This window comes from Colias eurytheme, chromosome 21 (genome assembly GCF_061535395.1).
Source record: "Colias eurytheme isolate Ceu_HAF_F1 chromosome 21, ilColEury1 Martin Lab GWU primary, whole genome shotgun sequence".
Classification (NCBI taxonomy): Eukaryota; Metazoa; Arthropoda; class Insecta; order Lepidoptera; family Pieridae; genus Colias; species Colias eurytheme.
This window is the reverse complement of record NC_143000.1, coordinates 543,920-561,393: the sequence shown is the minus strand read 5'-3', so window position 1 is coordinate 561,393 and position 17,474 is coordinate 543,920. Positions and strand designations below refer to the sequence as shown.

General features: G+C 32.0%; 1 protein-coding gene and 1 long non-coding RNA gene across 2 annotated transcripts; one reads left to right on the top strand and one right to left on the bottom strand.

The window, feature by feature from the left end:
- Positions 1-373: 373 nt before the first annotated feature.
- LOC149898854 (protein takeout-like) lies at positions 374-17,413 on the bottom strand. Its single transcript, XM_090114431.1, has 6 exons — positions 17,252-17,413; positions 4,854-4,946; positions 3,992-4,139; positions 3,471-3,604; positions 3,125-3,290; positions 374-696 (listed from the first exon to the last, which is right to left on the bottom strand). The coding sequence occupies exons 1-6, from the start codon at positions 17,307-17,309 to the stop codon at positions 558-560; spliced, it is 738 nt and encodes a 245-aa protein (XP_089970557.1). The 5' UTR covers positions 17,310-17,413; the 3' UTR covers positions 374-557.
- LOC149898855 (uncharacterized) lies at positions 951-2,343 on the top strand. Its single transcript, XR_016457961.1, has 2 exons — positions 951-1,496; positions 2,060-2,343. It is a non-coding gene; the product is annotated as an uncharacterized LOC149898855 (long non-coding RNA).
- Positions 17,414-17,474: the final 61 nt, after the last annotated feature.

Sequence of the window (17,474 nt, the reverse complement as noted above, 5' to 3'; positions counted from 1 at the left end):
GGGTTGTATTATTTACCTGCTTCTAGTTGGAATTCGTAAGTGAATAGAAAATGTGCAAAACTATACTTAAAAGTTTAAAGTTATTGTCATGAAAATTAATTTATTTAAATTTCAAAGGTAATTTGTTCATTTTCAGTTATAATAATAAACGAAGCGTTCTGCAAATCTGTTTGTTTGAGGAACGCCCGCCTCGCTGCTAGTCCTGAAATGCCTGATATAGAACTAAATGAAAGAATACCATCAAAATCTAAACATAAAAATTGTCAAAGCCAAGGCAAAGGAGACGCATATGTTTTTAATACATAAAACAACCACTAGATGGCGCTGTAGCAAATTAACTAAGGAATAGTTTCATGGACTTAATAAAACCAAATTTATTATCACAATGTTTTTTATTTCTTACAAATTATTTTACATGTAATTAAAGCAGTTTAATAAATACGTTTAGCAGGTAAACCGCTATGATTAGTACCTATTTTAGTCCGAAATACTTAAAACTAAGCTTGAGCAGCTATGTACCTTATGTTTAATTAAAAATAATTAGTATTATCACAGTTCTAATCCTCTGGGAAAATTTTGTTCATTGGCACCGAATTGAATATTTTATTTGTGACGTCTTGGAAAACTGAGCTCAAGCTTTTTTCGTAGGAATCTTTCAATTCATTGAAAACCAAATCGGAATTCTCGTTCAGGAACCTGTAAATTATAAAACAATTTTATTAATCAATTACTGCTTTTAATATTATTTTAACAAGGAAATGTTATTTATCTTCAACGTTCATTTTATTATAAACAATTAAAATTTTTAAAATAGTATAGATACTATTTTAAAAATTTTAATTGTTTATACGTTACGTTATAGTAAATTTATACGTACAAGACTTAGATCTAAGTCTTGTACGTGGGCATTTTCACAAAAATGTATACCCCCCTGATTTTCAATTGTCCCTCGAATTCATTAAATTCTATATAATGAAGTAGTTGCCAGAATTATTTATATATGTTATCAAAGTGATTATACGTATACAATATTTTGTTTTTTTAACAAAAACTATGACAAAATCTAAAATAAAGTTAAGTTAATTATAAATAACAATCGAAAAATGGGTAATTTTACGCTGTCCCCTGCTTACTCTTACGCGTTTATTACATTATTTCTTAACTTTTTTGTAAGAAAGGTACCATCTTTTAAGGTTTTATTTGGTCCAGGATAATCAGTTACTGTGATAATAGTTAAAATATAATAACCTTATATAACAAAATAAAAGATAAAAAAATAAAAAAGAAAATCAAAAAAATTGTCCTTCCCGGAACATTCAGTTGTGTCACCGATTTTCTAAAAAGAAAATTACTGTGGTTCAATTAATTTTGCATTACTGTCAACACCATAGCTACTGCTATGCAACTTATCAGGTTAGAAGCCGTCAGGGTCAAAAAACTGCTTAGAAGGAGTGCACGCGTGTTTGCAAGCCGCAGGGACCAAATTCTTCATTCAGGTATGTGACCATATTTTGGCTTATTTCTATCTATTTATCTTGTAGTATTTAGTTAATTTTGTTTTAAATGTTTTTATATGTAAGTTGATCAAAGTTTTGATGAATATAAGTGTTGTGGTTATATTTTAAACCGTTTTTATTACTAGAGGATTATCAAATGTGACTTCCGCTGTGTGACTATTTGAGCGGTCACATATACGCTGAACGAAAAGTCACAACATGCCTGAACACATAAAGCAATGTTTACATGGCGATTTTCTTGAGCTATAAAAATATTTTTCTAAGGCATTTTTGACTGAGTAGGAAACTACGGCAAAAAGTAGATTTCAAAAATAAAAATTATTTCCCCATACAAATCGCAACAGCTGATTGATCATTTTGCATGAGGAAGTAAAATTTTTTTTTGAGGAAAAAAAAAAGAAGCATTATGCAGAAAAAGAAACAAAATAAGCCAGCAGAACTAAGAATCTAGACAATGTGCCTTGTATAACAACGAAAGATAATAATGGAACAAAAATTAATTTTTTCACGATATTTTTCATTGGTTTTTTTTTTATTTACAGATTAACCTTCGTGTTTGCAGCGTCCACTGAAACAAGATTTTTTTTATCAAATATGGTGATTGAGATTATTTAAGGTTAATAATAAACGAATCACGAAGACTGATTATCGACTGATTAATTTGATTAGTGCCAATATAAAACATAAAAGAGACTTCTTATTCTTGAATCTTGATAGTAATTTACCCTTTAGATAAATAATAATAATGTGATGGCTTAAGCCCGAACTGATTGTGATAATTTAGTTTGAAGTTAAGTTAAGTTTATAATTATATTTATTATGTGTGCCTGCGTACTTTTTTTTCGCCATGTAAACGCACCCTTTCCCTTTTTAGGTATTCGGTTGTGTGACTGTCCCTATATTACGGAGCTGAATTTTTTAAATATTTCAGTAGATTTTACATTTAATGCCCTTCAAATCAGTCTCTTTAATGGAGAATAATACATAAGTGTAATATTTGTTGCCTTTTCTCTAAAAAAGTATCTAACATTTTAAATGTAAAGATAATAATGACAGTTGAAGTACCAGAGTCACAATACTGAATATACTATTATTTTTTTTAATTAGCTTAGATCCAAAAGTTGGGAATAGTGAGTGTTTAAAATATACAAAATAACGATTTTAAGTTAATAAATAAACAATATCTAAAAATTCTTATATTTTGCACTGTTTTTCCAGCTACTGAATATAGTCACACAACTGATATAAAATTGCGAGACTTTCCATTGTGTCCTATTATTTTTACAGTTTTCTCATTTTAAACCCATCATATTATATGTTTTCTTGAAGTATATTGAATTTCCGTTTTAAAGAGACCAAAAAAAGTTTAAAATATAATACTATCAAAAAAAATATATTTTTCAAGGAGGGGGTACATTTTTGTGAAAATGCCCACGTATAAATTTACTATTACTACTATTCACTGCCATCTTGCGGTGAGTAGTTGAACTATTTCAATTTCATATTAGTCACAGACTCATCCGGTAGATGGCGCTGTTTCATAAAAATAAAACTCAAATTCCAAACCTGTCCGCTAGATGCCGCTGTTGTAAAAAAATGCAACTTACAAATTCATTTGGTCCCCGAGCCGTTTGTCGCCGTTGAATAAATTGGAGAAGTGTAAATACACTCTTTGCGGGATAAATTTGACTCTGTAGTCGCGAATTCTCATGTATGTCTCTCCATCTTTTACTACGGGTTCTCCTATTAAATCATGCTTTACCACCAAGTTAACTGAAATAAATTATTTATTATTATATTTTTCATTTAAAATCCCGTATTTAAAAAAAAATGGAGTGTTTGTTGAAACATTATTTAAATAATTATCTTTATAATATTAGTATCATAATATTATTAAGTTTTTCATCTAAAAATTGTTGCGTCTATTCAACAACAGATGGCGCTTATACATACCCATGGTTACATTAGCAATGCCTTTTCCTTGAATTGGCAGAACTAAAATCCTTCCCTTCATGATGTAGTCAGCTATGAACTCCATTTTAGGGGTTAATGAGTCTGTTCTTAATCTGTAGTGTTTCAAATCAGCCCTAGAAATGTTTAAAGCATATATTGTATTGTTTATTATTTGCATATGTAATGATATTTGCCGCCATTATTACATTATATTTATATTAATTATTCAATGTAAATATTGTTTATAAGGCTATAGCAATGATTTTATAAGATGTTTAGAATTACCTAGCTAAAAGGAAATAAAAAGAAGAAACAAGTAATATTTGTTTCCTAGAACGTTTGATGATGTGATTTTTGATACATCCGTATACATCTGCAATTTTTAGAATGCAGAAGAATATCTCTGTTGAAGCTCATGAAAATAAAAGTCAATTTGATTCGCATTCTTATAAACGTTTTAACAATTTTCTCAATAGACCCTTTTCTCATATTATTATTTAAAAGAAATAAAAAGCCCATACTTATAGCTAGTCAAAACAGAGTCCGTCAGGCCATGCAGCCTAATATTCTTGTAGTTCTGCGTGATGGTGACTGGGCCGGCGCCTGCTTCGATGTTCATACCGGAGACTGCGAGGGGCTCTAGCGGTGGTACTGAGAGGGTTGGTATACCTGGAATAAGGATTATTATGTTAAAATTTATTTTTATGGAATATGGATGTTTTCTTAAAAACATTACGTCTGTTTGATAAATAAATTTAATCTGTGTAATTGTGTATTGGTAACTAATAATTAATGTAACTAATAACTAGTAATTTGTAAAAACAAAATTAAGTGTATGCATAATAATTATAGAAATCAGGATTATCTTCTATTGAAGGGTAAGAATAATAGGATATGAAGCACTTGTAAAAAAAACAGGTACTTACCTGTATGAAAATACCTATACCTACATGCAACCTACTTCTTAGTTAATGATATAGGACCTACATGAGTCGGCTCGAAACTTCATCAATATTTTATTTAGTTAAAGAATTAATTATCATAACTACGTCCCTTCCCCGAATCGTATTGATTCATATTCATATATCATTGTTTTCATATCACAATAACACATATTTTTCTGTCTTGCATCATCGCGATCCATACAGTGCATCCACACACGAAAGACTTCTAAATCTCCACTACCCACCCCTCGCAGTCGAAATACACTTTCATTTCACGCGTTGCCATTTCAAAATACATATTGGCATCTGAACTACGCACTCCTCCTAGTCAAATCAAAATCTCGACTACGTACCCCTCCCAGTCGAAGCCAAATTTCGACTTCATACCTCTCCTAGTCGAAACCAAATCTCGACTACACACCCCTCCTAGTCGACTAACCTTTCTTCATCTTCCTCAGCGCGTCCGGCACGGCACTCTTGAGGCAGTCATTGAGGCCAGCGTCCCTCTGTCGACACCGCGCGAAGTCGTCAGCTGTAACATTACGACATGAGACCTTAACAATACTGTTGCTTCATGTGTGATCAGGATCGTTGTGCAAGGAGATTTTGTGGAAGAAGGATTTAATAATTTCATATACCTATACATAGTATAAAATAAAGTCGCTTCCCGCTGTCTGTCTCTATGTATGATTCTTTCTATTAAACTACGCAACACGTATTGATGCGGCTTTTTTAATAGATAGGGTGCATCAAGAAAGATAAAGCGGGCGAAGTCAGCGAAAAGCTAGTTTATAAAGTGAAGCACACCAAGGAGTAGAATTGTTCGAAAGTAATTTTTACTTCACAACGACATATCGATGCGTTAGTTTAAGAGGATGATAATTAAAGCAAAAAACATTATTTTTAAATGTAGAGATGGACTGCTAAATAATAACGGTGCATTTAGACCAAACGAACATAGAGCTAGAGCTAGAGCAAGAGCATTCTTTCGTGTTCTTTTAGTGTAAACGAAAACTCGTAATCAGTGTTGTTCATTATTAGAACATTGCATAAAATCTTTTCGAGCGCACTAAGAACAACGAAAGAATGATCTACGCCTGTTTACACTAAAAATGTACATAGATTTAGAATGAGCATTCGCTCGTTTGATCTAAATGCACCGTAAGATAAAAGCGCACGAAAATGGTCAAGACAAAAGGCACCGTTATGAAAAATTCTGTTTCATTTTTAAAATATAATCCTTATACCTACCTAGCTTGAATATTTGAAATCTACGTAAAAACTAAAGACTTTTTAGCATAAATAAAACCATGGAGAAAGCTAACAATTTTTGTCAGAAATCGATACAATAAAATTAGTTACTTTAAAAAAATATAAGAAAAACTTGCAAAAATTATTACGGCAGTCGCGTGATAAAATGCACGAGCGATGACGCGGTATTAGCTTGTTTAATGTGACGTAACGTAGGTCAAGTTCAGCAGGCGAAATATTATGTTGCATAATTATTTATTTATATTTGGAGATTGCTTGTTTTTATGTGTATATCGATTAGAAAGATAATCTACATATTTTATTGTAATGAATCTGATTTTAGAAATATTTTAATAATGTTTATTTAGTTTAGTCGATAGCTCTTTTCCAAAGATCGATTGATTTATTTATTAATATTTATTGCTCTTATAATTATTACAATAATACTTAACCTAAGAATAAATTAAAACAATTGGCGGTCTTTTCGCTATGCAGCGATTTCTTCCAGACAACCGGGCGTACGGAGAGAAATTAAATTAGAGGAAAGGTGAAGGGTAGAGCATAAATATATATTGATAAAAGAAATAAAATAATAAGTAATATAATTGATGTAAATAATAAAAAAATACTGTTTTTTGTAGTGTTGTAATTTTTTTTATTCACATGTGAATGTGTTTTAATTGTTGGTTTTTAATGTCAAGTACATTAAAATATGTTGCCTAATGTCATAATTATGATTGTTCCGTATTATCTCCGAAACGGCCCCACCGATTGTGATAGGACTTTCACTGAAAAATAATGTAGGTAATATCACGTTACCTACTGCGATTATGGCTTACAGAGGTCAGTCATTGACCAAAGTACAATGTGTGATTAATAATTAATTAATTATTAATGAATAAGGAAGGAATAATTATTGGCTGACGTCCAGGAATGTTTACATTTTATTACAAAGGATAAACGCATAAATCTGATATGCAGTATTATTATAAGGTGAACATAAATAGTACAGTGGTTCTCAAACTGTTTGGTATTCCTCCTTATAAACTATGCTATATAAATATATAATTATTATAAATAGGGATGGGATACAATATGCAATGGACAAAGTAAAACTAGATATAGATAGTTGCAAATCGAACAGTGGTATATAATATTTTATCCGATTGCGCCAAAAGTTGTGTATTCTAACATAAGTACCTAAAAAGATCGAAAGATATTTGTCTTAATCGAAGCTCTAATTTGGTCCCAAACCCTCATAGATCCCACTGTAATCTCCACAAAATCCAGGACGTTAATCTCTAGCATTTTGCTATAGCATCTCATTTCAAGTCACGCGGGTGTTTGGCAAGCAAAGTCGACCTTGCGCTCAATACACGCTCCCAACCGCATGTTTTGTAAGATGCCTCTACAATAAGTGGAATATTTTGCCCTTACTGTTTCCTAAGTTGTGATGTGTGATTGAGCGTGTAATTTTTATGTTTTAATTGCAGTCCTTGACTTAACTTGGCCGACGCAGCTTTATTTTGCGGCTGCGTGCGTTTTCTTAATTTTTTATTGAGTTCCAAGTCCCAACATGCAAGGTGCTGTTTTCTTATGAAATTATATTTATTTATGCTTTTGAAAATTAATCAATTATGAGTTGAATTAGCATTCTTAATAACGTCCGGAAAGGTATATTAGGTATCATACGGTCTACGTTTAGGTATGAATGTAAAATAAATTTTTGTTTTATTGATTAGGTAGGATTTTTATCGTATTAAATCTGTTATAATTTTAACTTTTGATGAAGCTGTACACTGTTTACCCATTAACTTCGTACAAAAGAAGAGATATGATATTTCATATGTAAGTTTATCTGTCTGTTAAAGTCGGTAGTCGTGAAGAATCGAAGAAAATGTATGATATTACTAGCTTTCCGCCCGCGGCTTCGCCCGCGTTTTCAGAGATAACCCCGCATAGTTCCCTTTCCCGTGGGATTTCCGGGAGAAAACCTATCCTATCTCTCAAGTTGAATCGAACTGCACATGGTGTGCGTATTTTATTATAATCGGTTAAGTGGTTTAGGAGTCCATTGAGGACAAACATTGTGACACGAGATTTATATATATTACTAGCGGTCCGCCCCGGCTTCGCCCGTGGTACATATGAAAAATAGATGTTGGCCGATTCTCAGACTTACCCGATATGCACAGAAAATTTCATGAGAATCGGTCCACCCGTTTCGGAGGAGTATGCAGACTAACATTGTGACACGAGAGTTTTATATATAAGAAGATGACTGTACTTTATATATAAAAAAGTAACCTTCCACATCCAATTACAGCCTTGCATTATCAAAAGTGTTCGCTAATAAACTGAAAAGTTGAAAACATCATCAAAAATGGACAATCCGTACTTAAATAATAATTTATAACCTTTCTATATCTCACGATAATTGTGTCTCATTTACGACATTAAGGAAAAAGCCAAGACCTGATGTGAAAAAGATGGCTTGATAATGTCAATGTGAATCACAAATCACAATTCATTATGATGCCAGGAATTGGTTGAATAAATAAATTATTATCTACTAAGTTGATTGCAAGTTTCCGAAAATCATTTATGTTGACACCCCTTTTTGAAATGAAATCAATGTAGCGCCAATAATTATTCGCCATTTTTAAAATTTATAACATTCCTACTAATTAGTAGGAATTTTCTAGAGAGAGAGAGAATTTTTAGAGTTTTCTTCTCTTACCGTTGTTTATTAAAATATTTGTGTATATATATATAGGTACGTGCAAATATACATACTTATTCCTATCTTTACTGTGCTGTGGTCATACTCATTACGAACCGAAGTGTGTGTCTTGTTAACCGTTGGAATTAAAATTCTACATTTCCATATACATAATTACAATAAAATACGTTTGCAAGTGTTACGTTGTGTTCCGTGTTTGTATGAATAATTGTGGATGACTATGTGTGACTAGCTTCGGCCTGTGGTTTTGCTTGCTCAGTCCAGACAATATTAAAATTTAAGCTTGTTGATAGATCCTTTACAATGATCTACTTTTTATCTATACTAAATGCTATATTAATTTAATCTAGACTCATGTAATCTATACTTAATATTATAAAGAGGAACGGTTTGTATGTATGTATGGTTTTCACCACAGAACATATAAAAGAGGTTTTCACGCATAAACTACTGGACCGATTTTGATGAAATTTGGCACAGATAATCTTTAGACCCTGAGAAAGAACATAGGCTTACTTTTTATTGCGAAATATGTACCACGGGCGAAGCCGGGGCGGACCGCTATGCAGATATATAAATTATCTTCACTGTTCACGGATTTTGTTATACAAAGGTGATATTTTTATAAAATGCATTCATTTTAAATCATTAAATGTCGTTGATGAGGAAAACCGAAGCATTTTGCATCGTAATTATCATAAATAATCACATCAAAATTATTTTCGTTATCTGAGTTAATCCGTGACATTTAATTTTTAAATTAAATTAATGGATGCACCATAGGATGCACTAATGAAAAATACATAATTTATTATATTCGGTACCTACAATAGTATATAGATCCGTATTCTAGTGATAATTTAATTAAAATTGTGATAGCTTCGATATTTATATCTCTTCGCTTCAGGTTCTGAATGATTGTACTATGAATTTTTTTTCGACCACGTGGGTGAAGCTTCGTTACAGTTGGTATGTACTAGTTTTCGCCCGAGGCTTCGCCCGTGTTTTCAAAGAAAAACCCGCATAGTTCACGTTCCTGTCTTCAGCTTACATGCCTTTCATTGCAATCGGTTCTGTAGTTTTTATGCGAAAGAATAACAGCACAATCCTCTCAAATTTTCGCATTTATATGTAGGAAATAATATGTAGGAATTCTGCTTTTCATACCGATTAAGTTTTCCAATGATTTTTTATAATATATCTTTGCATTTATTGATCCCAGATGGCATTTCGTCCTGTGAAATGTCTTAGAATATTTATTAGTCTATTATGATAATATTGTTGTTAGTTACCTTGAGTTTAGTATCCATGGCTATAAGGGAATGCAAATGACCACGGATATGTGAATAAATGAAGGAAAGGTATTGAATGAGATGCGTTGACGGACGACAAGCTGATGAGTTTGTTTGTTTGTTTGAAAACGCTAATCTCAGGAACTGCCGGTCCGATTTGAAATATTATTTCGTTGTTAGATAGCCCATTTATCGTGGAAGGTATAGGCTATATATCATCACGCTAAGACTGCGGGTGAAACCGCGGAGCACAGATAGTGTACAAATAAACATTCACCTTAATTCAAGAAACAAAATCTCTTTTGATAATCCCTTCACTTGTAAGATATATCATAGATATAAGATAGTGTTCGCGATCATAATGCCTAGAAAGCTAAATAATTACGTAAGCACTTTCAACGTTAGCTAACTGTTAGGATGTGAACTTACTGTACCGTGAATCGTATTATTTAAAAATATAAATTATCATATTTTTATCCCCTTGGTACAGTGGTTAAGGTGTGCGAGTAAATAAGAAGTCTTAGATGCGAGACACGGTGGAAACAAATGAAAATAATGACTGTTACAACACCAATCATATAATTAGTTACACCACTCATAAAGTAAAATAAAATATCGTCATGTAACCATATACGTTACATCATACTATTGCTTACGAATAACATAAGTCCCCAAGTGGGATAAGGGGCAGATGCATTATGCCTACGTCTGTTTTACTGATCGATTTACTTTAGGGACATAATTAGGTGATCAGCCATATGTGTCATAATATAATAACATATGAACTTACTCTTAAATATATTAAGCCCTGGTTCCAATCAGAATTTGCTACAGAATAGGTATTTAACGTAAATTTTTCTACGCAGTTCAGACTTCAGGAAAAGCCAGAAATTCTCAAACTATTTTCATCTGCCACCACACGATAATCAATTGTTGTTTTCTAGAGCTCTAAGCATTTCGCTTCTAAATGTTTTAACTTAAACTGATTTTAATTTTATGCAATTTATGATTCATTCATAGCATTTTCAAACTCTTATTGATTATTAATTACACGTAAGTATTAAATTTTTATGCAAATCAATTCCGTCTAGTTTGATTGATTCATTAAATTATAAATACATATAATGTAATCTACCGAATTTATGTAAATTATGTAGTCCAAATATTTCTGCGTGATTGAGTAATAATAACTTGATAAACATTTTCGAAATGAATACCATAACCCTGCAGGTTTAGTAAGACATCCAAATATTTACACAAACAAACATTCATATATATACATATACTATCTATCTATAGGTACGTAAATTATAAAGAGGAAATAAATCAATTAAAAATCTGCCTAGTAGAGTTTTGAAAACTCTACCAGTAACAGAGAGCTACATGATACCTGAAATATTTTGTTTTTTCGCCAACACAGAGACCGAATGAGGCTATAGGTACAAGACTAATAAGTGAGTAAGAATGTATGTATGTATGTTTATTATTCTTTCACGCAAAAACCACATAACGGATTTTGATGATAATTGACAGTTGTAGCTCATCTTCCAGAATAACACATTACCCATAGGCCATAAGTTATGAATTATGATAATGCTAATACACTCTTGTTCTTCGTTGGTGAAACTGCGCGGCACTTGATGTCACTAAGCCATTTCATACACTTTTCTAACACCAACCATATAACCAAGTGCAACGACCAATTATGACCACGTATGTCATCGACCTTTGCAATAGATTTAGGATGAATAAGGCAGGGGCGTGTGAAGGCCAGCCCTGGCCATTGAATGTAAATGGCTGATAAACAATGCACACATTTGAATGCAACACACAAGGACGCAGTTATTTTTGTTTATTTTGTGACGGGAAAAGTAAATAAATGTGATAAATAGGTGGGTGGGAATTAGGTCATAGGGTAACTAGATGGCACTATACCTAATTAAAATGGTATATTTAGGTATTATATATTACTAGCTTCCGCCCACGACTTTGTACGTGCACCCCGGTTTTTCCCCGTTCCCGCAAGAATTTCAGGAAATCCTTTCTTAGCGGATGCCTACGTCCTAACATCTACCTACATGCCAAATTTCAGCCCGATACGTCCAGTGGTTTGGGCTGTGCGTTGATAGATCACTATATCAGTCACCTTTGAGTTTTATATATACACATATATAGATTAGTATATTCTACTAAATATACATATATAAATCTCGTGTCACAATGTTTGTCCTCAATGGACTCCTAAACCACTTAACCGATTATAATAAAATTCGCACACCATGTGCATTGTGCAGTTCGATCCAACTTGATAGATGGATAGTTTAAACATGTGGGTAGTGGGTACCACGGGCGAAGCCGGGGCGGACCGCTAGTATTACTATATATTACCCACATGGTCAGTGAACATAAACAGCCTTGGGTAACTAGTACTCCAATGAAAACATAGCACTATTCAAATATCAATGCGGAATAATAACCATTGAACCGCTGCATTACACAACCAACAAGTAACACTATATCTTCGGTAATCCTAAACGTTACACATATTACGATCGCTTAAATAATATGAATAATTATTATGCAGATTAGATTGGGTTTTTATTAAAGATAAAAACGTTTGTGAATAGATAATATATGTACATAATATTTATATGTATAGGTAACTAGCTGCTCCGCGCGGTTTCACCCCCGTGGCTCCACTCCTGTTGGTCGTAGCGTGATGATATATAACCTTCCTCGATAAATGGGCTATCTAACACTGAAAGATTATTTCAAATCAGATCAGTAGTTCCCGAGATTAGCGCGTTCAAACAAACAAACAAACTCTTCAGCTTTGTAGTATTAGAATAGATAAGTTACTGTAATTACGCGTAAAAGATTAACACTTACGTTGTATAATTAACAACACACTATTTTTATGATAGAGCAGTGGTTATGGTTATATCGAATTCAAATTAAATTTTTATTATTTTCTCAGTTGAGCTTGAAGCTGCAAAGCACAATAAAATTTTCCCATTTTCCAATCTATACTAATATTATAAAGCTGAAAAGTTTGTTTGTTTGAACACGCTAATCCCAGGAACTACTGGTCCGATTTGAAAAATTTTTGTTGTGTTAGATAGCCCATTCATCGAGAAAAGGTATAGGCTAATATCATCACGCTAAGACCAACAGGACCGGAGCTACGCGGGTGAAACCGCGGAGCGCAGCTAGTCAAATATAAATACCATTTCTAATTTTGCATCTAGAATAAAACAACTTTTATTTTAATTCGAGAAATAGATAAATATTGTATCCCAAGATCTTATGTACACCTAAGTAACTATCTTCGTAACAATGTAAATTACATAGCACAAATAGCTTATACTAGTCATAATATTATTAGAATCAATAGAAAAAGTATAAAAACATAGAACAAAGGCAAATTCCTTAAACAAAGCTATATATAACTAGACGTGTTATATATTTACAGATGGGATAATTAAACATGATCTAATGTAAATATACTTATCCATTATGTATATAAATATTGAAATAAATTGTTTACTAACTTATAACGAGAATCCGGAATTAAATCGCTGAATAATGCAAATAAATAAAAAGTTTGGTCATTTTCCTTTAATATGTACGGTACTTGTAATATATTTGTGCTGTGGTTGAATTGCCCAAAAATTTTTTCGGGCAAATCAATCACTTTCCCCAGTGCCTACGTATCGAGTATCGACTATTTTTTTAAATGATGTTATACTTTTTGGTATAATTTGTAAATTATAACTAGAAGTTTCCTCCTACGGAAAGACTCCTCTACAGCCAACGTACGTACTATTTACTACATAATATTAGATAATGATTCTAATTTCGATCCATCACATTAATATTTATTACATCAGCTCAGTTTAGATGATTTTTTAGATGATTACGTGCTAATTGGGATACGCTAATTAAACTTATTAAAAACCTACGGAAAATCACGGAAAACTTTAACTTTAAAATTAAGATCTTGAAATTCCTGTCTAATGCATATATCTTTATGAATATTCATTTATTGTAGCTTCGTAGTGGATTACATTGTAAAGATGGTATACTAATCTGAGAACTTGTTAACAATAATAAACAATTATTAAATTGTAACTTTTAAACATTTGCAATTTTACCTTTTATTATGGAGCTTAATCTGGAGTAAGGTCACTGGTGAAAGAAATTTTAATATCGATTTAGGAGTTTTTGAGTATATGTATACGAATTACGATACAAACATATTACAAAAATGTGTAGACCAAAACACTTTCTGGCGCCTGCGCTGTAGTATACAGGGTGTCCCGCTGTTGGTATACTAAGCTCAAAGGAGGTTATAGTAGAATACGTAAAAAATACTTATAAAATTCCAGACGCAAATTTTTCAAATAGATGAATTCTTAAAACTTTATTTGTACACTCATAATAAGCAACCCCCGCAACTTTGCCACCGCCCACCAGCACGTGAGCTATCGTTTAAGATTATGTTTTCATAGACAAAATGCTCACATTAGCGAAGCGGTATATGCCGGCTGCGTGAAGGTAGAGAAAAAAACATGGATTTTCAGTAAAAAAAATGCAAAAAATTTGACGTAATTTTGTTGCTTAACTATTTTTTACGTGATCAGTGTAAGCCAAACTACAAGTCCCTTCGTTTTTAGTATGTATACCAATAGTGGAACACCTGTATAAGTGACTTATGAATTATATTAAAAGTAGGATAATATCGAAAGCATGGCTTCCTTCTTCCAAAGCTTCCTACTAATATGGAGGTTCAAGGTAACGTAATTTTTGGCAATAGGTATGTAGTTTGTTAAAAAAATATAGCTACATATTATTTAGTAAGTATATAGAAATGCTCTCTAAATCAAAATGGTAGAGTAAGTAGTAGTAAATAAGCTTACGCTTATGTGCTTTTAATTAAGGGTATGAATCCACTAATCTCTGATTAATTGAATTGTAAATAATTCTTTTAAAATTAACCTTGTAGTATTAACCCACTTAACGTTCTCATTGTAAAAATATTAACGTATCATATAAATCAGTGTTATTATGAAACAGTGAACTATTTAAGGATGTTCAAATTGTGTAATAGTCGTGTCTTCAGTGCAGTGTCTATTTTTTATAATAATAATAACTATCGTATTTTGTGAAACAATCCAAAGTTGTTTCATTTACTAAAATGTCCTGTATTTCCTTAGATCATTAAGTAATGGATAACACTCGCAGGCGTTTCCCCTTTTGCCGAGGTATAAGATTATTCGCATCGAAAAATCTTATGCTTTCATAAAAACTACTTGCGTAATCGATTACAAGCACTCTGCGTATTCGTAAAACATCGAAAGGACGTCTGCGCGTGCTCCGCTAAAAATGCCGTTTTGTACTGTCAAGTCTTGCAGAAGCAATTCAAACATGTCGAATATTAAAAAAGATGGAATAACCTTTCATTTGTGTATATTTTTTTATTTTTTTAACGTACATTTCTAATTAAATGCAATTTCTAATAATCGTCGATGTATCGTTTAGCGATATGATCAAGACAAATAATCGAGTCATGTTTACTCGATCATTGATGCGGCCCCACGAGACTATCATGGAAAGAAAATATACAAATTTAATCTTTATGAACTAGGAGATAAAGTTGAATTTAAAATGCGTTAATGAACCGCATTCCTTACGAAACTATCTTGTAAAGAAATACAAATTTAATCTTTATGACCTAAGTGATAAAGTTGAATTTAGAACGCGATATTGAACCCCACTCCCCACGAGACTATCTTGGAATGAAATACAAATTTAATCTTTATAAACTTAGTGATAGAGTTGAATTTAAAAACTCGTCGCTTAAAAGGTCGTAAATTTTTACGACTTTCGTGACACAAATTATTTTTGTGAATGTGTGATTGTGTTTCATTGTGTTTCATCAGTGTGAGTTACCCTCCCCGCACCAAAATCAGCAGAAAGTTTAGTTAGAACATTTGCCAGCGTACTCCATCCATTACTTAATGATCTAAGTGTATTTCATAAAATATACTATAATAATCATCAAATAATACTTAAGTAAACTATACGAATAAACAGTAATAGTTATAACAATAAAATGTACGTTACTGTTAAACAATCGAATAACCAAATAATAGATTTTTACAAATGTTCAGTATACAAAACAAATAACACGAATATTAGCGCAACAAGATTTTACTGTTGCCGTCGAAAATATAAATTTACACGAACAATATCGTAAGTGACATTACTGACCAGAGCTTGACCTACACTAGTATAGTAAAATGCATCCAGCTAAATTATAACGAAACCCTTGGGACTACTTAAATTTTGTTGAAATAACCAGATAGCTGAAAAAATTAGCTTCCATATGCGATATTAAAAGTCTCTGATACTTGTTGTTTAATGGAGTTCTTAAGGAAAAATGGTTTTTTATTTTTCCTGAACATTTACACTTTTACGATTACCGGATTATTCGCGGGGGGCGTCGAAATCTTAATCAATATAATCTATAGTTGCTAACAAGCCAGATTATAAATAAAACCAAAGCAAATATTGTGACATTTCTTAATATTTGTAAGATGCATGTTTTGTAAAGAAATTTTCAAGTTTGTTGCACCACGCGTCCTTTTGGCGGCGCTATTTGCGAAATGTTTACTTTTAAGTTAATTTCATCTGGTGAAGGACATTCCACATAATGAAATTATGTTGCACAGTGTATCCGATTTTTAAAGATATTTCGAAGCATGTGAGGATTTTTTTTTAATATGCGTATTTTTACCCAAATAGAATATTAAATAATTTGTGATCGATCACTTAAAAGTTAAAATAATATTTACTGTGATTATTGTTAAATATTATTATTATAGATTACGCAGTAAAATTTAATGAAAATAGGTATAGTTAATTTTCGATATAGTTACTTATCGAGAATGATGGTCCATAATTATTATAAACTAGTGGTCCGCCCCGGCTTCGCCCGTGGTACATGTTTACGTTTTCTCTACATAAGAATCATCCTCGTACTTCAAGGAATATAATAAAAAAAGAATTATCGAAATCGGTTCAGCCGTTCTCGAGTTATGCGCTTACCAACACATTTTGCGATTCATTTTTATTGTATAAGAAGATAACCAGGTATATTGATGGGTAATTAATTCAGTGATTTTTTTAACGTAGATAAATTGTCACATCTCCATGGTTATTGGAATACTATGTAATAGTAGGTACTAATTATTATAGGGTCTTTATTCTGTGCTTAATAAAAAGAAAATCTTAAATTTTATGAAAGCAAACAGATAATTATTTTTATTTTACTTACTAAGTATAAAGCTAAAATATTATAATTTTAAATTCTTATTCGCTTAAATTGTATTAAGTAAGTAAATGTTATACTTATTAAGTTATTATAATATATTGAAGTGTTCATCAAGCATGAAAAAACATATAAAGAAAGGTAAAATTCGTTGTTCTTCTCGTATCTACGTTAAACCTTCACCGCATTTTTATAAAACAAGAAATTTAAAAACTTACGCAACGAATTCTGTGCGAGCACTGAACTTAATATGAAAATAAAAAATAAACGAAGCATATTGTTTCACTTTTTAACTCTTTTGGTGTATGTCTCTTACGAGTATCCGAACAAAAGTGAGAGTGCGCGCGCAACGCTCTCCTGTCAACGACTAAATTCGCGCGCTTTTCGCCGTCATATATATTTTTTATGACGATTGCAGAATGGCTATGGCGGCATGTAAAT